The sequence below is a fragment of the Pogoniulus pusillus genome, chromosome 6, assembly GCF_015220805.1.
Source record: "Pogoniulus pusillus isolate bPogPus1 chromosome 6, bPogPus1.pri, whole genome shotgun sequence".
Classification (NCBI taxonomy): Eukaryota; Metazoa; Chordata; class Aves; order Piciformes; family Lybiidae; genus Pogoniulus; species Pogoniulus pusillus.
In genome coordinates, this window is record NC_087269.1 from 28,862,093 (window position 1) to 28,888,216 (window position 26,124).

General features: G+C 52.1%; 2 protein-coding genes across 2 annotated transcripts in view; one reads left to right on the forward strand and one right to left on the reverse strand.

Annotated features, from left to right (window-relative positions):
* The window catches only part of SGPL1 (sphingosine-1-phosphate lyase 1), a 69,528-nt gene extending 53,848 nt beyond the window's left edge, over positions 1-15,680 (forward strand). The window contains exons 7-14 of the mRNA XM_064145058.1: positions 562-650; positions 5,629-5,734; positions 6,190-6,288; positions 7,411-7,560; positions 8,901-9,139; positions 9,433-9,579; positions 12,002-12,122; positions 12,214-15,680. Of these exons, the coding sequence (XP_064001128.1) occupies positions 562-650; positions 5,629-5,734; positions 6,190-6,288; positions 7,411-7,560; positions 8,901-9,139; positions 9,433-9,579; positions 12,002-12,122; positions 12,214-12,354 (1,092 nt within the window). The 3' untranslated portion in view covers positions 12,355-15,680. The remainder of the gene's footprint in view (positions 1-561; positions 651-5,628; positions 5,735-6,189; positions 6,289-7,410; positions 7,561-8,900; positions 9,140-9,432; positions 9,580-12,001; positions 12,123-12,213) is intronic.
* Positions 15,681-17,257: 1,577 nt separating this feature from the next.
* On the reverse strand, positions 17,258-25,164 carry PCBD1 (pterin-4 alpha-carbinolamine dehydratase 1). Its single transcript, XM_064145663.1, has 4 exons — positions 25,065-25,164; positions 19,348-19,479; positions 18,698-18,778; positions 17,258-17,893 (listed from the first exon to the last, which is right to left on the reverse strand). Exons 1-4 carry the CDS (start codon positions 25,065-25,067, stop codon positions 17,795-17,797), a joined length of 315 nt encoding a protein of 104 aa, XP_064001733.1. The 5' UTR covers positions 25,068-25,164; the 3' UTR covers positions 17,258-17,794.
* Positions 25,165-26,124: the final 960 nt, after the last annotated feature.

The window sequence follows — 26,124 nt, forward strand, 5'->3', positions numbered from 1 at the left end:
ATTCCAATGCCAGTCACTCTGTGAAGAACTTCTTCCTAACATCCAGTCTAAACCTGCCCTGGCACAGCTTGAGGCTGTGTCCTCTTGTTCTGTCATTAGGTGCCTGGGAGAAGAGACCAACCCCAACCTGTTTACAACCTCCCTTCAGGTAGTTGTAATATTGCAAGAAAGGTCTTTACTGAAGGAGTTCTGAAACAGGCTGCAAAGGGCAGTGGTTGAATCCCGATCCTTGGAGGTGTTTCTAAGATGCAGAGGTGTGGTATTGAGGGCTGTGGTTTAGCAGCAGCCTTAGTAAAGTTAGTAGATGGTTGGACTGGATGACCTTCAAGCTTCTTTACCAACTGGTGTGATTCTCTGATTCTAAATGTGTACTTCTAAGCTGAATAGCTGAAAATTCTCTGAAACTCTTCAGTGGCTTCTGCAGCCCTTCAAAGCCTGAGCTATCCCCTGTGCATCTCTTGCCTCTGAAGCCTGCCTGGGCAGAAGGGCCGTGGCAGCATGCCTTTCTCTTTGGCAACATCCATTTAAGTGAGTTGTTTCTCTTCTTTGCTTCTTTTTCAGATGACATCTGGAGGGACTGAGAGCATCCTGATGGCCTGCAAGGCCTACCGAGATCTGGCTTATGAGAGAGGCATCAAACAACCAGAAATGTGAGTGACACCTCCATAGAATCACAGAATTTCTTCTCAGATTGGCAAAGACCTTCAAGCTCATCCAGTCCAATCCTTAGTTTCACACTGACAAGTCCTTGACTAAACCAAATCCCTCAGCACAGCATCTTGTCACTAGGAATCACTGTGGTTAGAAAGGACCACCAGGATCATCCAGTCCAACATTCCATGGCTTGCTTCTTGCTTTGGGCCCTTCTGGGATTTAGTATTCCTCTGAGCTGAGGTGGCTGCTAGACTTAAAAATCCTTTGTGTCCAGATGTCCAGACAGAGATGGGGGACAAGTGGTTTGTGCTGGGACCAGTGCTGTTCAATATCTTCATTAGTGATTCAGACAGTGAGATTGAGAGCACCCTTAGCAAGTTTGCAGAACATTGGAATGGGCTGCCCAGGGAGGTGGTGGAGTTGTTGTCCCTGCAGGTGTTAAAGCAAAGCCTGGATGAGGCCCTTAGTGCCATGGTCTAGTTGGCTGGACAGGGCTGGGTGCTAGGTTGGACTGAATAGGCTTGGAGGTCTCTTCCAACCTGCTTGATTCTATGATTCTAAGATACCAAGCTAAATACCTAAAGTATTAAGAGGAAATCTGTAGCCCTTAAATGACAATTTCACAGTGTCACAGAATGGTAGGGGTTGGAGGGGACCTGTGGAGATTACCAAGTCAAACCCCACCCCTGCCAAGGCAGGATCACCTAGAGAAGGTCACACAGAAACACATCGAGGTAGGTTTGGAATCTGTCCAGAGGAGACTCCACCATGCCTCTGGGCAGCCTGCTCCAGTGTTCCAGCACCCTCACACCAAAGTCGTTTTTCTTCCTGTTCAGATTGAACCTCCCAAGTTTCTAACTGTTTTCCTTTACCCTGTCACTGGGCACCACTGAAAAGAGTCTGGCCCCAGCCTCTTGTCCCCTACCCTTTAGCTCTTGCTGAGCATGTTTAGATGGAACTTCTTATGTTCAGGTTTGTGCCTGTTGCCCTTTATTCAACATCCTTGAACATGATAAGCAAGATGAAGCCATCAACACCACCCATCACAGAATGTTAAGGGTTGGAAGGGAGATCTAGAGGTGAGAAGGCTCCAGGGAGACTCAACAGCAGCTTTCCAGTACCTGAAGGGAGCTGCAAGAAGGCTTCAGAGGGACTGTTCACAAAAGCCTGTCGTGATAGGACAAGGGGCAATGGCTTCAAACTAGAGAAGAGCAGATATAGATTGGATGTTAGGAACAGGTTCTTTTGCTATGAGGGTGGTGGAACACTGCATAAGGTTGCTCAGAGAGGTAGTTGAAGCCCTATCCCTGGAGATATTCAAAGTGAAGCTCAACAGGGCTCTGGGGAACCTGATCTAGTGCAGGATGACTGCTGACTGCAGGGGGTTGGACAGGATGGACTTTTGGAGGCCCCTTCCAACCCAAACCATTCTATGATTCTGTGATTTTTCATTACCACATTATCATCCATCTGTGTCTGAAGGAGGGAAACTTGTGTTCAAAGAAGCAATGCAAAGGCCCAGGAAGCTTTAAGCAACATGAGAGGCTTGGTTGTGTTGCTGGTGAGGCTGTGGTAGCTGTGCTGGGCAGATGTATTTTGGCAATACCTACCTGCCTGCCACTCTAGGCAGCTCCTATCATCACCTTTTGAGCTCCTCACAAGCAGAGATTGTCAGCCCCTTTGAAGTCTTCACAGGGGTTTGATTTCTTGAGATCAAAGAGGTTTTAGTCTGAAAGCCCTGGGACTAAAGTCTGGGCTGGTTGGAGCTGAAATGAGAAGCTGTGCTCATCGTTACCCTACTAATAGAGGATTTTCTCTCTGTGATGTGCTGCTGCTTTCCAGACAGTGCATCAAAAGTAGTTCCTCTGATTAATTGCTTGTGAGGGGCAAATGTGACAGGAGATGAACTGCTGTGGGGTTCATCTTCTGCTGAATTCCTGCAGTTCTTTTCACAGCATCACAGAATGGTAGGGCTGGGAAGGGACCACTGGAGGTCGAGTCCAACTCCCCTGCCAAGTCAGGTTCACCCAAAGAAGGTCACACAGGGACACATTCCAGGTAGGTTTGGAATGTCTTCAGAGATGACTCTACTACCTCTCAGGGCAGCCTGTTCCTGTGCTCCATCACCCTTAAATTCCCTAAGTTCCTCTTCATGCTGAGATGGAACTTCCTAGGTTCAAGTTTGTGCCCTTTGTCCTGTCACTGGTCACTACTGAAAACAGACTGGCCCCATCCTCCTGACACCCACCCTGTGAGTATTTAATAGTATTGATGAGATCCCCCCCTTCAGTCTGCTCTTTTCCAGGCTAAATAGCCCCTATTGTCTCAGCCTTTCCTTGTCAGAGAGATGTTTCTGTCCCCTCAGTATCTTTGTAGCCCTTTGCTGTACCCTCTTCAGCAAGTCCCTGTCCTTCTTGAACTGGACACAGTATTCCATCTGTGGCCTTCCCAGGGCAGAGCAGAGAAGGAGGAGAACTTCCCTCAACCTGCTGGCCACGCTCTTCTTGATGTGCCACTCTCTAACAACTTTTTGTTCCCTCTCTAACATTTTTTGCAGGCTGTTAAAGGCCCTGATAAATAGACCTCAGAAGAGGTTCACCCACTGCCCTTCAAAAAGGGAGGCAGCAAACTTTCTTTCTTTGGTCTTGAGTGCCATCACAAAGCACCTACAGCATGGCCAAGGCATTAGGCCCAGCAGCATGGGTTTAGGAAGGGCAGGTCCTGCCTGACCAACCTGAGCTCCTTTTATGATCAGGTTCATGGTGAACATGAGGCAGGCTGTGGCTGTAGTCTACCTGGACTGAAGACTTTTGACACCATCTGCCACAAGCAGCTCCTGGCAAAGCTGGCAGCTCATGGCTTGGACAGATTCCCTCTGATATGGGTCAAGAACTGGCTGGAGGGCTGGGCCCAGAGTGGTGGTGAATGGTGCCACATGCAGTTGGCAGCTGTCACTAGTGGTGTGCCCCAGGGATCAGTGTTGGGCACAGTCCTGTTCAATATCTTTATTGACGATCTGGAGCAGGGGATTGAGTCCAGCATCAGTAAGTTTGCAGATGACACCAAGCTAGGAGCAGCTGTGGATCTGCTGGAGGGTAGGAGAGCCCTGCAGAGGGACCTGGCCAGGCTGGATGGGTGGGCAGAGGCCAATGGGATGAGATTGAACAAGGCCAAGTGCAGGGTTCTACACTTTGGCCACAACCCCAAGCAGCACTACAGGCTGGGGACAGAGTGGCTGGAGAGCAGCCAGGAAGAAAGGGACCTGGGGGCGGTGGTAGATAGCAGCTGTACATGAGCCTGCAGCGTGCCCAGGTGGGCAGGAGAGCCAATGGCATCCTGGGCTGGCTCAGGAAGAGTGTGGCCAGCAGGACAAGGGAGGTTCTTCTGCCCCTGTGCTCAGCACTGCTCAGGCCACACCTTGAGTGCTGTGTCCAGTTCTGGGCTCCTCAATTCAAGAGAGATGTTGAGGTGCTGGAAGGTGTCCAGAGAAGGGCAATGAAGCTGGTGAGGGGCCTGGAGCACAGCCCTGTGAGGAGAGGCTGAGGGAGCTGGGGGTGTTTGGCCTGCAGAAGAGGAGGCTCAGGGCTGACCTCATTGCTGTCTCCAACTCCCTGCAGGGAGCCTGTAGCCAGGTGGGGTTGGTCTCTTCTGCCAGGCAAGCAGCAACAGAAGAAGGGGACACAGTCTCAAGTTGTGTTGGGGGAGGTCTAGGCTGGATGTTAGGAGGAAGTTGTTGTCAGAGAGTGATTTGCATTGGAATGGGCTGCCCAGGGAGGTGGTGGAGTTGCTGTGCCTGGAGGTGTTGAAGCAAAGCCTGGCTGAGGCACTTAGTGCCATGGTCTGGTTGACTGGACAGGGCTGGGTGCTAGGTTGGACTGGCTGAGCTTGGAGGCCTCTTCCAACCTGCTTGATTCTATGCTTTGTGTTCATTTAGGGTATTTATGCTGTTTCTTCCCTTTGGCATTGCTTCCTGCCCCTCTCAGGGAGAGGACTGGCTGGAGGTGCTACACTGTTGTTTGACAGGACAAGAAATTGCTCTCAGAAGATCATGTAGTGGGATAGAATCTCTGCAGGAGGATTTCCCTGGGCTGCTCAGGATTGAGTGTTCATCATTTTAGTTCAGAGCAGCACTTGGATTCTGTTCTGTCCCACAGAGGATTTTTCCCAACTGTTTTTTCAGTCTCTGTGGTTTTTGACAAGTTGAAATGTGCAGGTAGCCTGTTTGTGACCTGCCTGGCACACAGAAATATCTGCTGGACAAGTTCATCATGAGCCTGCAGTGTGCCCTCCTGGCCTAAGAAAGCCACTGGGATCCTCAGGTGGCTTTAAGAAGAGTGTGGCCAGCAGAACAAGAGAGGTTCTTCTCCACCTCTCCTTTGCCTTGCTGAGGCCACATCTGGAGCATGGGGTCCAGTTCTGGGCTCCTCAATTCAAGAGAGGTGGGGAACTACTGGAGTGAGTCCAGGGGAGACTATGAAAATGCTGAGGGGCCTGAAGCATCTCTGAGGAGGAAAGGCTCAGAGCCCTGGGGCTGATGAACCTGCGGAAGAGCAACCTGAGAGGGGAGCTGATCAATGCTCAGCTAGAGATAAAGGGTGGGGGGTAAACGGATGGGGCCAGACTCTTTTCAGTGGTGCCCAGTGACAGAGCAAAGCACAAACTGGAATCCAAGGGGTTCTGTCTGAACAGGAGGAGAAACTTTGGTGGGAGGGTGCTGGAGCCCTGGAGCAGGCTGAGAGGCTGTGGAGGCTCCTCCTCTGGAGAGATTCCAAACCCACCTGGCCATTGTGATCCTGGGCAAGCTGCGGTGGGTGGCTCTGCTTTAGCAAGGTGGTTGGACTCAATCTCCAGAGGTTCCTTCCTGCTTCAACCAGGCTGAGATTCTGTGATCTTCAGGCTATACTTTTTTTGCTCCTGTTCCCTGCAGGGCTTAGCTGCTGTGGGGCTGACATCTGCTCTCTGTTCCCTTTCCAGATTGGTCCCGGTGAGTGCCCACGCAGCCTTTGACAAGGCAGCACACTACTTTGGCCTCAAGCTGGTTCACATACCATTGACCAAGGCTATGGAAGTGGATGTTCAGGTACCACTTTAGGCAGCACAATACTTTTTTTTCCTTTGGGAAATTAGTTTTCTGCAGGGAATAGCCCAAAATTTATATATCTAGGTGGCAAGGCAGTAGATAGAGAATTGGAAGTGAGGAAAAGTGGCAAGGGTAAGTGCCTGTGGATGCAGAGGAGGTTTTGTGTGAAATAAGTGGATGAAAAGTATCCCTTTGTCCTCTGTGATGCATTGAGAAAAGCAGATAATTCCTGGATTTCAGAAAGAAGCCCAGATTTCAGGTGAGGGCAAATAGATGTGGGTGAGTGAAGTGACTCTGGTGTCAGCTGATGCTCCTAGCTTGTTTTCTTTGCTTTCTGTAGGCTTTTGAGGGTTGGGTTTCAAGGCCAGGCTCTGCATCTTTTCACTTTTTGCCTCTTTTGGCAGGATGACACTTGGTAAATGGGATGTGAGCATCTTCTCTCTTTAAATCTTCAGGCAATGAGGAGGGCCATCTCCAGGAATACAGCCATGCTGGTCTGTTCTGCTCCCCAGTTCCCACATGGAATTATGGACCCTGTTGAAGAGGTGGCAGAGGTAAGCTGGCATCCCTGAGACTCCTAGGGGCTGGAGCAATCAAACCAGTGTGTCCTTCTGTACGAGGGCTTCCAGGATGGCAGGCTGGTGGGAGGAGCAGACTGGTAGGTAGAACACTACTGCACTCCAATGAGGTGTTGTGTAGGACACAATATAGAAGTGAGGAGGAATACGGGGACTAATGTTCATGGTAGCTGCTGTGATAAGGTAGGCTTTAAATACCATCAGTTACCTCTGGGTATTGGCACAGGGCTGGGTCTCAGACTTCAGCACTAAGGAAGGCAAGGAAAGGGGGAGGAGGCCTCCCCCAGGTAGTCCTGCCAGGGAGGCAGGAGGAGAAGGAGGAGGCCTCCTGTAGGTATCCCTGCCAGGGAGGCAGGAGAAGGAGGAGGCCTCCCCTGGGTATCCCTGCCAGGGAGGCAGGAGGAGGAGGAGGCTGCCCCCAGGTAGCCCTGCCAGGGAGGCAGGAGGAAGAGGCTGCTCCCAGGTAGCCCTGCCAGGGAGGCAGGAGGAGGAGGAGGCTGCTCCCAGGTAGCCCTGCCAAGGAGGCAGGAGGAGGAGGAGGCTGCTCCCAGGTAGCCCTGCCAGGGAGGCAGGAGGAGGAGGCCGCTCCCAGGTAGCCCTGCCAGGGAGGCAGGAGGAGGAGGCCTCCCCCAAGTAGCCCTGCCAGGGAGGCAGGAGGAGGAGGCCTCCCCCAAGTAGCCCTGCCAGGGAGGCAGGAGGAGGCCTCCCCCAGGTAGCCCTGCCAGGGAGGCAGAAGGAGGAGGCCTCTCCCAGGTAGATAGGTCTCTGTTGGATGCTGTCCAGCAGGTCCTTGTGTCTCCTGAACTGGGGAGCCCAGCACTGGACAGAGTACTCCAGGTGTGGTTTCACCAGGGCAGATCAGAGGTGGAGAAGCTCTCAGACCTGTTGGACACACTTTTCTCCCTGCACCCCAGGATACCCTTGGCTCTCTTGGCCCCAAGGGCACGTTGCTGTCCCATGGATCACATGCTGTCCACTAGGTTTCCAGGGTCTTTCTCCATGGGGCTGCTTTCCAGCAGGACAAGCCCTCATTTGGGACTCAGGAAAATAGGGATCACAGCAGAACAGCTGTTCATAGACTCTCTTGTTCACCCACAGCTTGCAGTGAAATACAGAATCCCCTTCCATGTGGATGCCTGCCTGGGTGGCTTCCTCATCGCTTTCATGGACAAGGCAGGGTTCCCTCTGAAGCGTCCCTTTGACTTCCGTGTGAAAGGTGTCACCAGCATTTCTGCTGACACCCACAAGGTAGGAAGAGGGGGGAAGGTCTTCCATTGGGAAGGTTGGAAGAAGGTGGAAAGGTGTCTTTGAATTTGAAGGCAGGGAGAGGGTGGAAAGGTGTCTGAATTTGAAGGCAGGGAGAGGGTGGAAAGGTGTCTTTGAATTTGAAGGCAGGGAGAGGGTGGAAAGGTGTCTTTGAATTTGAAGGCAGGGAGAGGGTGGAAAGGTGTCTGAATTTGAAGGCAGGAAGAGGGTGGAAAGGTGTCTTTGGTTTTGAAGGCAGGGAGAGGGTGGAAAGGTGTCTTTGGTTTTGAAGGCAGGGAGAGGGTGGAAAGGTGTCTGAATTTGAAGGCAGGGAGAGGGTGGAAAGGTCCTTTGGTTTTGAAGGCAGGAAGAGAGTGGAAAGGTGTCTGAATTTGAATGCAGGAAGAGGGTGGAAAGATGTCTTTGGTTTTGAAGGCAGGGAGAGGGTGGAAAGTTGTCTTTGAATTTGAAGGCAGGGAGAGGGTGGAAAGGTGTCTTGGAATTTGAAGGCAGGGAGAGGGTGGAAAGGTGTCTTTGGTTTTGAAGGCAGGGAGAGGGTGGAAAGGTGTTTGAATTTGAAGGCAGGGAGAGGGTAGAAAGGTGTCTTTGAATTTGAAGGCAGGAAGAGGGTGGAAAGGTGTCTGAATTTGAAGGCAGGGAGAGGGTGGAAAGGTGTCTGAATTTGAAGGCAGGAAGAGGGTGGAAAGGTGTCTGAATTTGAAGGCAGGGAGAGGGTGGAAAGGTGTCTGAATTTGAAGGCAGGGAGAGGGTGGAAAGGTGTCTGAATTTGAAGGCAGGGAGAGGGTGGAAAGGTGTCTGAATTTGAAGGCAGGGAGAGGGTGGAAAGGTGTCTTTGGTTTTGAAGGCAGGGAGAGGGTGGAAAGGTGTCTTTGAATTTGAAGGCAGGGAGAGGGTGGAAAGGTGTCTTTGGTTTTGAAGGCAGGAAGAGGGTGGAAAGGTGTCTTTGAATTTGAAGGCAGGAAGAGGGTGGAAAGGTGTCTGAATTTGAAGGCAGGGAGAGGGTGGAAAGGTGTCTGAATTTGAAGGCAGGGAGAGGGTGGAAAGGTGTCTTTGAAGGCAGGGAGTAGGTGGAAAGGTCCTTTGATTTTGAAGGTAGGAAGAGGATGGAAAGGTGTCTTTTGATTTTGGGAAAGGGATAGCTGATGCCATACCTGCCCTCAGCCAGTTCTCTGCTCTGTGCAGTGCTGAAGTGGAGGGGAAGGGACTGCTCTACCCTGGTGCTTTGGGCAGCACACTGGAGTGTGGGGAGATGTGGTTTGGGGTGGCTGCATGTCCCTGTGCCCTCTGGCACAGCTGTTGAGTGCTTTCTGTGCCCCTTGCAGTATGGCTATGCTCCCAAGGGCTCCTCTGTGGTGCTGTACAGCGACAAGAAGTACAGGAGCTACCAGTTCTTCATAGCACCTGACTGGCAAGGGGGCATATATGCCTCCCCCTCCGTGGCAGGCTCCAGACCTGGTGGGATCATAGCTGCTTGCTGGGCAACCCTGATGCACATAGGAGAGTCAGGCTACGTGGAGGCTACCAAGAGGATCATTAAGACCACTCGATTCCTTGAATCAGAGTATGTGTGCGCCTTGGCATTGGGATTGGGCTCTGCAACCCTCCTTCCTGCCCCTTCCTTCTCTTCCTCCTGCCATCTCTGGGGCTCCTTCCTTCTCCTCCTCCCACCCTCTTTTTCACTCCTTTCTTCTTCTTCTCCTCCTCCTCCTCCTTCTTCTCTTCTCTTTTGCCCTCCTTCCTTCTCCTTCTCCTCTTCCCCTCTTTTGCCCTCCTTCCTTCTCCTCCTTCTCCTGCTCTCTTTTGCCCTCCTTCCTCCTCCTCCTCCTCACTTCTTTTCTCCATTTTCTTTCCAAGATTGAGGAAGATTGAGAGCATCTTCATCTTGGGCAAGCCTGAGGTGTCTGTTCTCTCCATCGGCTCGGACACTTTCGACATCTATCGGTTATCTAACTTCTTAGCTGCTAAAGGATGGAACTTAAACGTTCTGCAGTTCCCATCAAGGTGAGCTTGTGGAGACTAAGGTGTGGCTACCCAGGACGTGCAAGGTAGTTGTGTTCAGTTCTTGTGGTTCTTCACTACGAGAACAGGTCTTGGAGAAGTTGTGTAGGCTTTAACCTTGGAGGTGTTCAAAGCCAGGTTGGATGGAGCCTTGAGCAACCTGGTCTAGTGGGAGGTGTCTCTGCTAGTGGCAGGGGGATGGAACTTTCAGGTCCCTCCAACTCAATCCATTCTGTGGTTTGCTGGGTGGTTTTGTTCACCTCTGATAAAGCACATAGAATTCTCTGCAGGGAAGAAATCACTTTTGTAATTGCTGGCAGGCAGCAGTTACTGCAGTGAGGAGAAGGAAGAGGTAGAGGCAGAGGATGTATCTCAGGCTCTTGTTCTATTTCCCTGTCTGACACAAGCAGAAAAATGTAACAAGCCAGAGTGCTGCCCCTTTTTGGTTAACTGAGGCTTTGTAGATCTGTTGATGCTGGCTTGAATGCTGTGGATAATTGATGGCTTCTTGAAGGGGAGAGGAATCATAGAATTGTCAGATGGCTTTAGCTGGAAAAGACCTTCAAGGTCACTGAATCCAACTGGCACTGCCAAGTCCACCACTAAGTCCCCCTCTAAATCCCTCTGGGGATGGTGATTCCATCACTGCTCTGGACAGCCTGTTCCAAGGCTTGAGAAATCTTTCAGGAAGAAATTATTCTTAATGTCCAACCTAAACCTCCCCTGGTGCAAGCTAGAATCATAGAATCAAGCAGGTTGGAAGAGACCTCCAAGATCATCCAGTCCACCCTAGCACCCAGCCCTATCCAATCAACCAGACCATGGCACTAAGGGCCTCAGGCAGGCTTTGCTTCAAAACACCTCCAGGGCTGGTGACTCCACCACCTCCCTGGGCAGCCCATTCCAATGCCAATCACTCTCTCTGACAACAACTTCCTCCTGACATCCAGCCTAGACCTCCCCTGACACAACTTGAGACTGTGTCCCCTTCTTCTGTGGCTGCTTGCCTGGCAGAGGAGCACAACCCCACCTAGCTACAGCCTCCCTTCAGGTAGTTGTAGACAGCAAAGGACAGTTACAGACAACTTCAGGATGTTCCTTCTTGCCTGACACTTGTTACTAGGGAGAAGAGACCAACCTCCACCTCACACCAACCTCCTTTCAGGGAGTTGTGGAAAGGAAAAGTCTCCCCTCAGCTTCCTCTTCTCCAGACTAAACAACCCCAGTTCCCTCAGCTGCTCCTCATGAGACTTGTGCTCTGGGCCCTTCACCAGCTTTAATGCCCTTCTCTGGGCCTGCTCCACCACCTCAATGTTCTTCCTCTGGTGAGGAGATGGTGGCAAGAATCACCATGCTTGCAGGCAGCTGCATTTCCCTCAATAGAAGTACCCAGAAAGAGGTGAGAAAATGAGGCCTTTATCTGTGAATGGTGAAGTCAGGAAAGAAGGAAGGAGGAGTTGCAAAGGAAGAGCTGAACTCCTCACAGCTGTTTCTAGCAAGCATTTTCCAGTGATTGTCAGAGACAATGGCAGTGGGGCTGAGGCATCCTCAGCAAGCTTGTGTGGTCTGGTTGACACTCTCGAGGGAAGGGATCCTTCTGGAGGGTCCTGGACAGACTTGAGAGGTGGGCCCAAGCCAACCTTGTGAAGTTCAACAAGGCCAAGGGCAAGGTCCCACACCTGGGTCAGGGCAATCCCAAGCACAGATACAGGCTAGAGGGAGAGCAGGCTGGAGGAGAAGGACTTGGGGCTGTCAGTTGATGATGAACTCACCATGAGCCAGCAGTGGTCCTTGGCAGCCCAGAAGGCAGCTGTGCACTGAGCTGCATCCAAAGCAGTGGGAGCAGCAGGACAGGGAGGGGATTCTGCCCCTCTGCTCTGCTGAGACCTCACTTGGAGCACAGAATCCAGTTTTGGTGCCCCTCAGCATAACAAGGATGTGAAGCTGCTGGAATGGATCCAGAAGAGGCCATAAAGATGATCAGGGGGCTGGAGAACAGATTGAAAGCTGGGGCTGTTTGGCCTGGAGAGGAGAAAACTCTGGAGAGAGCTTAGAGTATCCTTCTACTACTGAAGTGGGCTACAAGAAGACTTTTCACAAGGGCTTGCAGAGATAGGCTGAGAGGGAATGGCCAGGTTGGATGAGGCCTTGAGTGACCTGGTCTAGTGGAAGGTGTCCCTGCCCAGGGCAGAGGGACCATAACTGGGTGATCTTTAAGGTCCCTTCTAACCCAAACCATTCTGTGGATCTACCATTCCCTTGAACTGGAAAGTTGTGAGTTGTCTTCTCCCATTACACTGCTGAAATGCTCTTTGAAGGTGATGCAAGGTTGTCAGTGGCCAGGAGGAAACTCAAGTGCTGTTGGGAGCTGAGGAATCGTGGAGCTGAGGTGGTTTAACCTCTGCCCTGTCCCTTCCCTGCCCAGCATTCACCTCTGCATCACGCAGCTGCACACCCAGCCTGGTGTTGCCGAGCGCTTCCTGCAGGACGTCAAGGACAGCATCGCGGATATCATGAAGGACCTCAACGCCAAGACCACAGGCATGGTAAGGAGCAGACCAGTGCACAGTGAGGGCTGAGCCTCTTTCTCTGGTGGTGTTTACCACCTCGTGTAACAATCTCCTCTTCTCTGCTCAGGGAGCTATCTATGGAATGGCCCAGTCCGTCCCAGACAGGAGCTTGGTAGCAGAGATCTCTCAGGCCTACCTGGATGGCCTCTACAGCACAGAAGTTCTTGGCAGTGAAAAGCACATGAATGGCTCTCCTGACCACCACTGACTGCTGTGCAACAACCAGGTGCCTTGGGGTGCTCCTGGAGGTTTCCTGGAGAGGCAGAGATTTTAGTAAGCCTTTGTTCCTACAACTGGCAGGTCTGATGGCAGCTTGATCTTGAAAACTTGCTTCTCTGTCTCAGCCTGTTCTGAACTCCATGTTGTTTTCATGCCCAACTTGAGTTTTGGGGCTTTTCTTCCCTTCCCTCTGCTTTATTTTCCTGATGACTGTTGATGGTGAATCAAATGTCCATTCCACAGCTCCAGACTCCTCAGGTATTCTGCGTGTCACTTCCTCCCTTGCAGTTTCTTCTCCTCGGACCTGGTTTATTCAGCTGGTGTCCAGCCAAGTCTTAGATTTGAGTTCTCACATTGTGATCCAAAGCTTCAACCTTCCCAAAAAATTGGAGGTGGAAAACAAATTCAATGCTTTTTTGTTTGTTTTTTTTCTTTGGGGTATTCCTCCAAAGTGCTGCAATTAACAGACTGTGGGAGCCTCATACCCATGCAGTGCAGAGCCAGTCAAATGGCAAAGGAAGGATGTTGGTGTGTGCCCTTTGAAATCCTCACTGGAGATCTCAGCATGACTGCAATCATCTTTTGAGGGAGAAAGGGGGTAAAAAACCCCAAACCAACAGACAAAACCCTTTTCTGGAACCTTTTTTGGGTCTGAACGACAGCAGAAATAGAAACCAAGCCAGGTGGTGTAGCGAGAGGAACTGGATGGTACTGAGAATCCTAGGTACGTAGTCAGTGTTTTGCTTGCCTACCCCTTCTAGAAGACATGCATTCATCACCCTCAGTGCTTTCCTTCTACCCTGCATCCTTCTGGAGGTGCAGGGAAAAAAAGCTGAACTCCCTCTTTGCAACTTGAAGGTTTTTGCACTGTCTCTCAATGCTGTCACAGAGCCAGCCAGGCCCTAGCCTGTGCCACCAGCAGGGACTTGGCTCAAGAGCCGCCGGCACCAAAGCTGACTTTGGTTTGTTGTTGTTTTGTTTGTTTTTGACCACTGTCTTTTTAGTATATAAAAAGATGAGGGGGTGAAAAAACCAAACCAACAGACAAAACCCTTTTCTGGAACCGTTTTTGGGTCTGAACAACAGCAGAAATAGAAACCAAGCCAGGTGGTGTAGCGAGAGGCACTGGATGGTACTGAGAATCCTAGGTACGTAGTTAGTGTTTTGCTTGCCTACCCCTTCTAGAAGACATGTATTCATCACCCTCAGTGCTTTCCTTCTACCCTGCATCCTTCTGGAGGTGCAGGGAAGAAAAGCTGAACTCCCTCTTTGCAACTTGAAGGTTTTTGCACTGTCTCTCAATGCTGTCACAGAGTTAGCCAGGCCCTGGCCTGTTTCACCAGCAGGGAGCGGCCAGCAGCAAAGCTGACTTTTGTTTGTTGTTGGTTTGTTGTTTGTTTGTTTGTGTTTTGACCACGGTCTTTTTAGCATATACAAAGGTGACTTTTATACCAGTCGTAAGCTCTGCTCTTTGCACTGATTCTTTGTAAGGCACATTCTCAAAAGGGCATTCACCACTGTGCCTTGATGCTTCTCTGGCTGTTGATACTTTTGTTTTGTGGGATGCCAGGGAGGACTGGAAGGTTCAGCTGTTGACTGCAGGCTTTGCTGTGGTCGTTTCCTTATGGTACTATAACAAAGGAACCAACCTCAAAGACAGACTAACAGCCTGTGAGGTGGAGGCGGAGTCCTATGAGCCACCTCCCTTTGCAGCGTTACAAAGATGCTGGTGGAGATCCTGAGAGGTGGACGAATGATAGCATGCAGCAGAGCTGGAGGTGCTCAAGCCTTGGGCGTGGAGCTCAGGCTCTGCTGTTTTTATGGTGAGAGAATTTGCCCAGAGCTACTTGTGAGGCAGTTGTGGCCTTAAGGACAGATCTCTGCAGTGGAGTCACTGCTGCAAGTCTTCTGTTTCCTCTCAGCTTTTTGCCTGCTATCAGGAGTTTCCGAGGCAGAGTTCAACACTCAGGAGAAGACTTCATGCCATAGCTACAGAGCCTTGTGCAGGATACCCAGAGGCATCTCTCTCTGCTGTGGTGGACTTGTTAGCCCGAGGTCGACCTTCGATGGGCAGTTAAGCAGCACGGTATTCAGACTGAGTGAGGCCACCTGCCAGCCACTGTGCAAACCAGTGCACCCTTCAGCCCAGTGACTGTGGGAGAGATGCTTCCTTCCTAACAGGTTTCTTCTCAGTGCTAGGAGACATTTTGGCCACCTCTCCTTAAGTTGATGGCTTCATGCACGTCTCTGAGCCCTTTGGAAACCATTTGGCATTTGAATTTGCTTGGTAGTCTCTTGATGGGTGTTAAGCAGGACCTCTTTATTCTGTTAACGTCTTCCCAGTGTGACCAATGCTGCATCTCATGAGTTTGCTTTATTTTTGGAGACAGTCTTAAGTGTCTAGCTACTGTGAGAGTTCTCTTTTGAACCCTGGTTTAACACAAACAAAACACACACAAAAAAGGGAGGTACTCTTCTTGGTTCTGCTTCAAAAGAAAGAGGAGATGGATCGGGGTGAGGGTGAAGTGAGAGAGAAACTCCCTCCTCTGCCCTGCTTGCCGCCTCCTCCCAGGAAGCAGGTGGATTTCACAGCTCAGTGCTCCATTTCACATGGTTTGGATGTATTTGAAGATGTTTATTTGTCGATGTATTCCCTTCTGGGCTTCACTCCTGCGGGTTTCATTGTTTTCTGAGTCTTTGTTCTGTACTGTAAATGTAATCTCCTGGTCTAAGTCTAGGCCACCGTAATTTCTTTTTCTTGGGGTGTAGTTTCTTTCATCCTTCTCATCTGCATCTCCTTCATGCCAAACGACCTGAGACAGACAGTGTGAACAACAGGCTGGGCCAGAAGACCCCAAAAAAAAGAGGAGAATTGGATGGACTTGGCTTCTGATCTGGAACTGGAAGGTACTTTAAACCCTGAAGGATCTCAGTGACTATTAATTCCTGCAAGATTTCTGGCTGTCAGGTTTTGCCAAGCCTGACACTGAACTGGTTGCTTGTACAAAGCACTCCCAAGGGATTCACCTTGCTCTTAGGTACTCGACTGAAGACTATCCAATGGGGTGGACCAAGAAGAGATGTGTGTCTTCGTGCCCTGGATTTCATCCTGCACTTTTCAGATGACTTGGGGGAGCAGAAGGGTTGCTTACACCACAATAATACTGTGCCCAACAAATCCACATTGACTCTAATGAACAAACAGCACAAGTCCATCTGATGGCAGCATTCTGTACTGCTCTAATTTGCCACTGCTGGAGCCTGAAGGGATGGTGAAAATGGGCCTCATTTGTATTAAAATGGTGCATTTAGCTACCTAGGCTCATGGAATTCCTCATTTTTCTCGTTGGAATGGATGAGAGCCTAATTACTTCTGGGTTTAGCTCATGCACAGCCTAGCATGAGAGTGGTTTATGAATCTTCCTCCCTCTGCCTGAGGGCTGCTCTGTCAAGATAAAGGTTGGACTATAAGATCATACAATGGTGTGGGTTGGAAGGGACTTCCAAAGGTCACCTAGTCCAACCTCCCTGCAGTCAGCAGGGACATCCTCCATTAATCAGGTTGCTCACAGCCTTGTTGAGCCTGATCTTGAATATCTCGAGGGATGGGGCCTCAGCTACCTCCCTGGGCAACCTATTGCAGTGTTCTGCCACCCTCATGGTGCAGAACTTGTTCCTAACATCCAATCTGAACCTTCTCTCATTTCAAACCACTTCCCCTCGTCCTATCACTGCAGGCCTTTGTAAACAGTCCCTCTGCAGCTTTCTTGTAGCCTACTTCAGGTACTGGAAGGCTGCTATTAGGACTCCCTGGAGCCTTCTCATCTCTAGAGGCCCCTTTCAACTCCTAATGTTCTGTGGTTCTCTGAAAGGTGGTGTCCATGGCTACATCTTAGGCAGGACATGGCTACATCATGGCTATTGGTATCCATGGCTGCATCATGGCTTGGACAGATTCACTCTGATATGGGTCAAGAACTGGCTGGAGGGCTGGGCCCAGAGTGGTGGTAAATGGTGCCACATCCAGTTGGCAGCTGTCACTAGTGGTGTGCCCCAGGGATCAGTGCTGGGCCCAGTCCTGTTCAACATCTTTATTGATGATCTGGAGCAGGGGATTGAGTCCAGTATCAGTAAGTTTTCAGATGACACCAAGCTAGGAGCAGGTGTGGAGCTGTTGGAGGGTAGGAGAGCCCTGCAGAGGGACCTTGCCAGGCTGGATGGGTGGGCAGAGGCCAATGGGATGAGATTGAACAAGGCCAAGTGCAGGGTTCTACACTTCGGGTTGTTGTAGCCAAAGCAGTGCTACAGGCTGGGGACAGAGTGGCTGCAGAGAAGCCAGGCAGAAAGGGACCTGGGGGTACTGGTAGATAGCAGCTGAAGATGAGGCAGCAGTGTGCCCAGGTGGGCAGGGGAGCCAATGGCATCCTGGCCAGTACTGAAGACAAATCTGCAGGGAGACCTTGGAGCAGTCTTCCACTATCTGAAGAGGGCTGCAAGAAAGCTGGGGTGAACTTTTTACAAGGGCTTATAGTAATAGGATGAGAGGGAATGGACTGAAGCTTGAGGAGGGCAGATTTAGATTGGGAAACTGGGATAAAATTCTTTACAGTGAGGGTGGTGAGGCACTGGCACAGGTTGCCCAGGGAGGTTGTGGATGCTCCCTCCATGAAGGTGTTCAAGGCCAGGCTGGATGAGGCCTTGAGCAACCTGAGGTAGTGGGAAGTGTCCCTGCCCGTGGCAGGGGATTGGAACCAGATGATCCCTAAGGTCCTTTCCAGCCCAAACCATTCATGATGTTTCCATGGCAGAAGCACTTTCTTGAGACAGCACTCAGGCCATTATCTGCCTTGGGAGAAGACATAATGTTGCCATTGAGGACTTCCAAACTGCCATCAGGTTCACAGAGATGTTTATTGTAAACATTTCGAGTTGGTATCCCACTAAAAACCAGTTACAAGAGGGAGAACATCTGATGCTTGCTTCCAATACTGCTAGAGAGAGGTTCCAAGAACCAAATTGCACATCGCAGTTGCTGCTGCGTTGCAGAGCAGCACAGGTTGGGCAGAAGGCATCTTCCAGTAGGCAAGGAGCAGGAACATAGAGGGTGGGGGTCAAGCTTGGGACAAGTTGAGTGGGGCAACCGTGTAACAGGACTCCTGGTGCAAGGGCAGGGCTGCTGAAAAGGCCCTGAGGCACAGCAGTTGGCAGGCTGGTGGAGGCACACTGCTAAGAAGGGAAGCAGGACGATGAGAGATGGATATATTGTGGCCAAGAAGTGCCTCCATCCCTCTGAGCTGTGGTGGGAGTTTGGCATGATGTTAGGCAGCCTGGATCTGGGAACTGGCTTGGAGGTGGGAGAAGGCTCTGGGTGCAGGTATCCAGGCAAGACACAGGTTGTGATTTTTGGCTTTGTGTGTCTCCCCCTCTAGTCAGGAGAGAGAAGCTGCAACCTGCTCGATGAAGCTGGCCAAGTTGATGTCTCGCTCCGATAAGCCGCCGCACTCGTGGGTGCTCAGGGTGATGTGAACCTAAAGCAGACAGACAGAATGATCTGGGCAGACCTTGGAGCTACGTTTCATTGTTTGAAAGGAACCTACAGGAAGGCTGAAGAGGGGCTGCTTAGAAGTGCTGTTAGTGATAGGGCAAGGGGCAACGCTTCGAAACCGGAGCAGGGGAGATTTAGGGTGGGCATCAGGAGGAAGCTCTCCACAATGAGTGGTGAAATACTGGAACAGGCTACCCAGGGATATGGTTGAGGCCCCACATGAGACCTGATGTGGCCCTGGGTAGCCTGATCTAGTTGGGGGTGTCCCTGCTGACTGCAGGAGGGTTGGACAAGATGACTTTTGAGGGTCCTTTCCACCCCAGTGCAATCTGTGAATGAAGTGTTGCTGGCAGGAGGAGCAGGAGCTGTTTCTGTCAGTGCTGCAGACACTGCTCTGACTCTCCAGACTTGTTAGCAAAATTTCCTAGGGTGGGAGAGGGAGGTCTGGAATTCTGCCTCAATTTCTCCTTCCTACAGTTCATCCTGGCCACAAACAGTCACTGCCACCCCTGCTTTGGGCACAGCAGCTGGCTGTGACCATGTTTCAACTCATTCTTTCTCTAGCACCTTGTTGCTGCTTTTGATACTGATTCAGAAGAGCAACTCTGGTGTCAACCTACAGGCAAAGCTCAGCTGGACAAGGGTAAGAAAGGAGGAGGAAAGGATCTGCCAAGCCACAGTGGTATGATTGTTGTAGGTCTTGCTGCTGCTGTCCTGGGACTCAAGAGAAAAAAGGGATTTGATGCCTGCAGAGCTCCCTTTGTCCCCCACCACCCCAGTTCCTTACCTTGTTGTACACATTGAACCATTCTGGGTGGTGATCCAGTTTTTCTGCCTGCAGAGCCACTCTGGTCATGAAGCCAAAGGCCTGCCCAGAGGAGTAAGAAAAATCAGCTCTGAACTGTTTACCTGTGACCTGCTGTTTTTCACCCCACTGTATGTTGCTAGGTAACCCAACCAAAAGCAAGGCCTGGAATGTTCTGGTGGGATGGTTTTAATGGGTTTTCATCTTTTTTGGGAGGGAGCTTTTCCAAGACAAATCATGCGCTAGGTTGAGCACTTCGGTGTCTTGGGCAAGTGATCTTGCTCAGCTGTTACACTTCAGGGGGACCAGGGCAGGGTTTCTTTGGCTGAGCCTTACAGATGGAGCTCCCTGCACTGCAAGCCAGGTCTCCCTCTCTGTGAAACTCGGTGATGCTGCTGCTCCTACCCCCTGCCCTGCTCCCCTTCAAGTGTTTCTTTGGCTAAGCCTCACAGATGGAGCTCCCTGCACTGCAAGCCAGGTCTCCCTCTCTGTGAAACTCGGTGCTGCTGCTGCTCCTACCCCTTGCCCTGATCCCCTTTAAGTGTTTCTTTGGCTGAGCGTTACAGATGGAGCTCCCTGCACTGCAAGCCAGGTCTCCCTCTCTGTGAAACTCGTGCTGCTGCTGCTCCTACCCGGTTGAAGTCCTTGAAGTGGAACTCTTTGAAGATGGCATCTCTGCCTTCCACTTCGTTCCACCCCACAGCTCTCAGGTTTGGCAGCAGCTGCTCCCTCTCCTCCGTGCTCAGCCTGTGAGCTTTTCCTGCCTGGCACCAAAGAAAGGAGAGGAAAGGAGAGCAGATCAGCATGGCAGAGGTAGGATGAAGGAAGTGTTCACAGGATGTTACAGGTTGGAAGGGACCTCCGGAGATTGAGTCCAACCTCCCTGCCAGATCAGGATCACCTAGGGCAGGTCACACAGTCCCATCCAGATGAGTCTTGAAAATCTGCAGAGAGGGGAATTCCACAACCTCTCTGGGCAGCCTGCTCCAGTGTTCTCTGACCCCTACAGTAAAGAAGTTCCCCCTCATGTTGAGATGGAACCTCCTGGGCTGTAGTAGTATATTTTTGTTCAAAACAGCAAGAAATCCCATGGGCTGTGGATTCAGAGGGAGCTGCAGACTAGGTGGAGAGATACCTGAGATGTGTTTGGAGGAGGAGAGGGGATCTTATTAATGCTTACAGGTATCTAAGCCGTGAGTGTCAGGAAGGTGGGGCCAGACTCTTCTCAATGGTCCCCAGAGAAAGAACAAGAGGTAATGGGCATGAACTTGAACATAGGAATCATAGAATCAAGCAGGTTCGAAGAGACCTCCAAGCTCAGCCAGTCCAACCGAGCACCCAGCCCTGGCCAAACAACCAGACCATGGCACTAAGTGCCTCAGCCAGGCTTTCCTTCAACACCTCCAGGCACAACGACTCCACCACCTCCCTGGGCAGCCCATTCCAATGCCAATCACTCTCTCTGCCAACAACTTCCTCCTAACATCCAGCATAGACCTCCCCCAGCACAACTTGAGACTCTGTCCCCTTCTTCTGTTGCTGGTTGCCAGCAAAGAGACCAACCCCACCTGGCTACAGCCTCGCTGGTACACCTCAGGTAGGTGTAGACAGCAATGAGGTCAGCTCTGAGCCTCCTCTTCTGCAGGCCAAATACCCCCAGCTGCCTCAGCCTCTCCTCACAGGGCTGTGCTCCAGGCCCCTCACCAGCTTGGTGCCCTTCTCTAGACACCTCCCTGTACCTCAACATCTCTCTTGAACTGAGGAGCCCAGAACTGGGCACCCCACTCAAGGTGTGGCCTGAGCAGTGCTGAGTACAGGGGCAGAAGAACCTCCCTTGTCCTGCTGGCCACACTGCTCCTGAGCCAGGCCAGGATGCCATTGGCTCTCCTGCCCACCTGGGCACACTGCTGCCTTATCTTCAGCTACTCTCTACCAGCACCCCCAGGTCCCTTTCTCTCTGGCTGTTCTCAGCCACTCTGTCCCCAGCCTGTAGGTGCTGCTTGGGGTTGTTGTGGCCAAAGTGTAGAACTCTGCACTGGAACAGGCTACCTAGGGAAGTGATGGGAGTCTCTGTCTCTTTAAACTTTCAAGGCCTACTTAGATGTGTTGCTATGTGATCTGCTCAAGATGATTCTGCTGTGGCAGGGAGGTTGGACTTGGTTGTCTTCAGAGGTCCCTTCCAACCCCTACCATCCTGTGATTCTGTGTGGATTGGACCTGGGAGATGATGATAGGGGATGTCTGGGATGCCATCCAGAAGGGTCCTGGCAAGCTTGAGAGGTGGTCCAGTGCAAATGCCATGGTGTTCAACAAGTCAAAGTGCAAGGTCTGCCTCAGGGTCAGGCCAACCCTGGGCAACAATTCAATCTGGGTGCAGAGTGGGTTGAGAGTAGCCCTGAAAAAACAATTTGAGGGTGTTGGTTGATGAAAAGCTCACCTTAAGCCAGCAGTGCCCTCATGCAACCCAGAAAGCAAAACCTGTGCTGAGATGCCTCAAGAAGGGTGGCCTGCAGGGCAAGAGAGGTGATTCTGATCCTTTGTTGTGCTCTTGTGAGATTCCACCTCAAATACTGTGTCCAGATCTGGTGTCCTCATCATAAAGAGGACACGGAGCTCCTGGAGCGAGTCTAGAGGAGGGACACAAGGATGATCTAAGGGCTCAAGCACCTCTGCTGTGAGGATAGGCTGAGGGAGCTGAGGGTGTTCAGCCTGGATAAGACTCCAGGGGGACCTCAGAGCTGCCCTCCAATACCTGAAGGGATCCTACAGGAAGGCAGCAGAGGGACTCTTCATAAGGGTATCTACAGACAGGACAAGGGGGAATGGTGTGAAGCTGAGGGAGAGTAGGATTAGACTGGATCATAGGAAGAAGTTCTTCATTATGAAGGTAAAATGACTCTGGAATGGGCTGCAAGTTAGGCTGGAAGGGACCTTAGAGATCATCTAGTCCAAGGCATTCTGTGTCAGTGCTGTCCTCTGCTCCATGCCCTGCATACATCCTGCATGTACCTAGGTCTAACCCAACTTGTCACTTGTCCTCTGACCTGCAACACCTACCACTTTACCAGGGTCTGTGGGTATCCATCTGAACGAAAAACTTAGCTCTTGGGTGCTTCTTAAGTACTCAGAAAGGATGTCTGTGTGAGATTAAGCTCCCAAATACACACAGCTTTCTGGGGGGATGGGTGGGGGAAATGAGAACCCAACCCTGAAACTCTCTGATGGCTTCTAGAGCTGAGGGTTGCTTGCTTTTGAGGATCATGAAGTACCTTCCCGAAGCGGGAGGGCTTTATTTGCAGGTCATCAGCACTGGAAGCTTGCTTCAGAGGAGAAAGAAGTGCTGTGAATCAGAGAGATGAGTCAGATGAAATTGGAGCTCAGGTCCTCATCCCTTTCAATCTCCTTTATGTTCCGGTGGAGTTTAAGAGGCTGTTTCTGCCTGTGAGTAACAAAGGGCAGAGGGGAGGGAGGGCGATTTAGCATTGTCTTCAGCTGCCGTTATTTGCTTCTGAAGGAGGGAGTAAGGGGGAGGGAAGCATCAGTTCATGGCTTTGGGGAGTGAACAGAGGCAAAGATGAAACTCAAATGGGAGTTTTTGGGGCTGGGGGCTTCTTCTGGTTGAGGGGAGTGTAGAGGGGTATTGCTCTATCTGAAAGGCTATGTTCTGGCAGTTAAGATTCTTTCCTGGTGGGTGATGTGATCTCTGAAGCTGGCGAGGGTTCTTGTTTCTGAGTTACAGAGGCAAACATCTCTTTGCGTTTCGTTTCCCTTTATGTGCCATTGGAGCAAAGTGTGGCAAGTTAGGTGTGAATCCAACAGATAATGTTTCTTGTAGGTCAGCAGCAACTTGAGGTTCCTTGGCCTGGATGCTCAGAAACAACATCTTAAACAGCTGAGCAACTGAAGCAAATTGTCCTGTCCTAGAGTCTACCTACTCTCAGGCTGTACAGAAGTAGAGAGGCAGGCATGGAGCTGATGTGTTCGTGGATGCTTCTTTGCTTTGATGTGTTCTTGGGAAGATTGGTGAGAGCATAAGTGTCAGGATAGGGCCAGGTTCTTGTCCATGGTGACAGGGGCAATGGGCACAAACTGGAACCCAGGAGGTTCCATCTGAACATGAAGATGAATTTCTTTGCTGTGAGGGTGCTGGAGCTCAGGAGCAGGCTGGTCAGAGGGGTTGTGGAGTCTCCTCTGGAGAGACTCCAGATCTACTTGGACACTGATCCTGGGCAAGCTGCTGTGGATGATGATCTCCAGAGGTCCCTTCGAGTTCACACCATGCTGGGATTGTGCCCAGTCGTTACTGTGCCTACTAAGCGATCGGGCTGCGTGGGTGCCTGCCTGTTTCTGTGGCCATGACCATTACGCTGAGGGAAGGCTGCCAGCTGCAAAGCACCTCGTGAAGGGGAGTGTGCCAAGGTGTGTTGCTAAACCTTAGCTCGGGGGAGGGCTGGGGGTGGGATGGTTCCTGCCACAGCTGAAAGCTCTTCTTTATGCCACGTGTTTGAGGAAAGCCTTCCTTGCCCATACCTCACTGCTGGTGTGCAAACCACCCAGTTTGTGTGGCGTTTTGGGTGGCCCTTTGCCACCCCCCCCCTCCTTGCTAATGTCAGCCACATCCCTTCCCCAGCTCTGGATGTGGAGGGAAGGTAGGGAGTACAGAGGGCTCATCACAATAAACCCTCAGCCGTTGCCCTTCCCTGCTGATGGCGTTGATAAGCCGGGCATGGGTAGCTTAGCAACTGGGTAAGGTGTGGACAGAGGCTGGCTCTGCATGGGGCCCTTGGCAGGGGGGCACCCGCGGGCATCATCCTGAGGCATTCTGATGGGAACCAAGCAAGGGCTGTGCCAGGTTTGGCGACTCCCCTGCTTGTGTACGGGTGCTAAAGAGAGGAAAGGCTGTGTAAAGCTGGAGCTGAAGGGGTATGGGCACAGGGGCTGAGTTCCAAGCCAGCCTCGCTGGGGCAGAGCAAGAAACCAGACTGCTTGGGAGGCTTCATTGTTCTCCAAACCCTTTCCTGCACCCAGACTACGTGGCATGAAAGGGCCCCGAGGGCTTTTTCCAGGCCCAGCTCGCCTCCGAGAGCCCAGCACCAGGGAAAGGCATGGCCAGGCTGAGGTCTGGCCAGCAGACCACCCAAACCCCAGCTCCTCTGGCTCTGACTTCTGATGGGGAACCCTTTGCCTGAAGCAACCTCCATGTCCTCCACCTTGCTCCAGTCCCCTTCCCTCCTTCAGCCCAGCATGCTGCTTTTGTTAATGCTTTCCATGTGCACTTACTCCTTTAAAACACACTCTTCTCATTAGGGAAACTTAATTATTTGTTGTCTTTTGCTGGCTTTCCACTGCCAATACTTTGGGATTGCATTTTCAGCTGGTTTTATTTTTTTCTGGGGGGCCAGCAGGAAGCTAAGGAGATGCATTGTGCAACTCAGGGAGCCGAGGGAAAGAAACCAGCATGGGAAGCTGGCAGAGCTCTGGGCTTTCTGGAGATGAAACAACCGTAAACGGGTGGCTTGGCACCAGCAATAGAACAAGGGGACACAGTCTCAAGTTGTGCCAGGGTAGGTATAGGCTGGATATTAGGAAGAAGTTCTTCCCAGAGAGAGTGATTTCCCATTGGAATGGGCTGCCCAGGGAGGTGGTGGAGGCACCGTCCCTGGGGGTCTTCAAGAAAAGACTGGATGAGGCACTTAGTGCCATGGTCTGGTTGACTGGATAGGGCTGGGTGATAGGTTGGACTGGATGATCTTGGAGGTGTCTTCCAACCTGGTTGATTCTGTGATTCTATGATTCTAGGAGCAGGTAAAGCAGACGGCTCTGGCATGAGCAGGACCTGCAGGCATGCCGTGAGGCCCATGGTCTTTTGCTCCTGCCCCTCTTCCACTGCCATCAAACAGCTGGCATGCAGAGTGGGTTGCCCACTCGTGGGGATCGCACTGCCAATGCCGAACTGAGGTGAGGGGTTTGAATCACGCTGACCAGATCCTAGGTGTAGCGTGTCCTGACCTAGGGTAGGGTGTCCCTGCCCATGGCAGGGGGGCTGGAACCAGACGATCCTTGTGGTCCCTCCCAACCCTGACTGATTGTATGATTCTATGCCAGCGCAGTCTTGCTGCTGGCCGCCTTGCCTCCCCCCGGCCGAGGAGCGGAGCGCGGAGGGCGCCGGCTGCGGGGACTGCGCAGCGGCTGGTGGCGCTCCCGGCGTTACTCATTAACCACAGCGCTGAGCTCTGCTCCTTCTCCCCCTTCCCTCCTGCCTCTTTCCCAAGGGCCGCAGCTGCCTCCCAGCCTTTCCTGCCGCCCTCTTTTGCTGAAGCACCATGCGGCTTTCCCAGCAGACACTTACCATGGCCGCTGGCTCTCCGTGGCCTCCTCCTGGCTCGGCGGTCCCGGGCGGGCGCTGGGCACGGCAGGCGCCTGCGGAGCTGCGGCGTGTCCGGGGCGCCGGGGGCGTGGCGAGGGGCCGGGGCCAGGCGGCGCTGCCCTGCTGCCGGCCGCGGCCAGCGCTCGGCGCGGCTCTGCGGGGCCAGGGCGCTGCCAGCCCCTGCAAGCAGTGCTGCGTCCCTCGCCCTAGCCCCCCGCTCCTCTGCTCTGGGGTCGCTTTTCTTCTCTTGCTGTGCTTCACCTGTTGCTCAAGGCTGAACAGGATGGAAAGGGACGCTTAAAGCTGCCCTTGCACTGGCCACAATGCGATGAGGACAGACTGGGAGAAGAGAAGGCTCCATGGAGACCTTGTGACCTTCCAGTATCTGAAGGGGGCCTAGAAGAAAGCTGGTGAGGGACCCGCCTGAACATGAGCCAGCAGTGTGCCCAGGTGGCCAAGAGAGCCAGTGGCATCCTGGCCTGCATCAGGAATGGTGTGGTCAGCAGGAGCAGGGAGGTCATTCTGCCCCTGTACTCTGCACTGGTTAGACCTCACCTTGAGTCCTGTGTTCAGTTCTGGGCCCCCCAGTTTAGGAGGGACACTGAGATGCTTGAGCGTGTCCAGAGAAGGGCGACGAGGCTGGGGAGAGGCCTTGAGCACAGCCCTACGAGGAGAGGCTGAGGGAGCTGGGATTGGTTAGCCTGGAGAAGAGGAGGCTCAGGGGTGACCTTATTGCTGTCTACAACTACCTGAGGGGTGGTTGTGGCCAGGAGGAGGTTGCTCTCTTCTCTCAGTTGGCCAGCACCAGAACGAGAGGACACAGCCTCAGGCTGCGCCAGGGGAGATTTAGGCTGGAGGTGAGGAGAAAGTTCTTCACTGAGAGAGTCATTGGACACTGGAATGGGCTGCCCGGGGAGGTGGTGGAGTCGCCGTCCCTGGAGCTGTTCAAGGCAGGATTGGACGTGGCACTTGGTGCCATGGTCTAGCCTTGAGCTCTGTGGTAAAGGGTTGGACTTGATGATCTGTGAGGTCTCTTCCAATC

Coding starts and splice junctions, on each gene's coding strand:
- PCBD1 (XM_064145663.1), bottom strand. Junction 18,779..19,347: donor ACTTCAAGGACTTCAACCGG/GTAGGAGCAGCA, acceptor TCCTCTGGGCAG/GCCTTTGGCTTCATGACCAG. Junction 17,894..18,697: donor GGTTCAATGTGTACAACAAG/GTAAGGAACTGG, acceptor TGTCTGCTTTAG/GTTCACATCACCCTGAGCAC.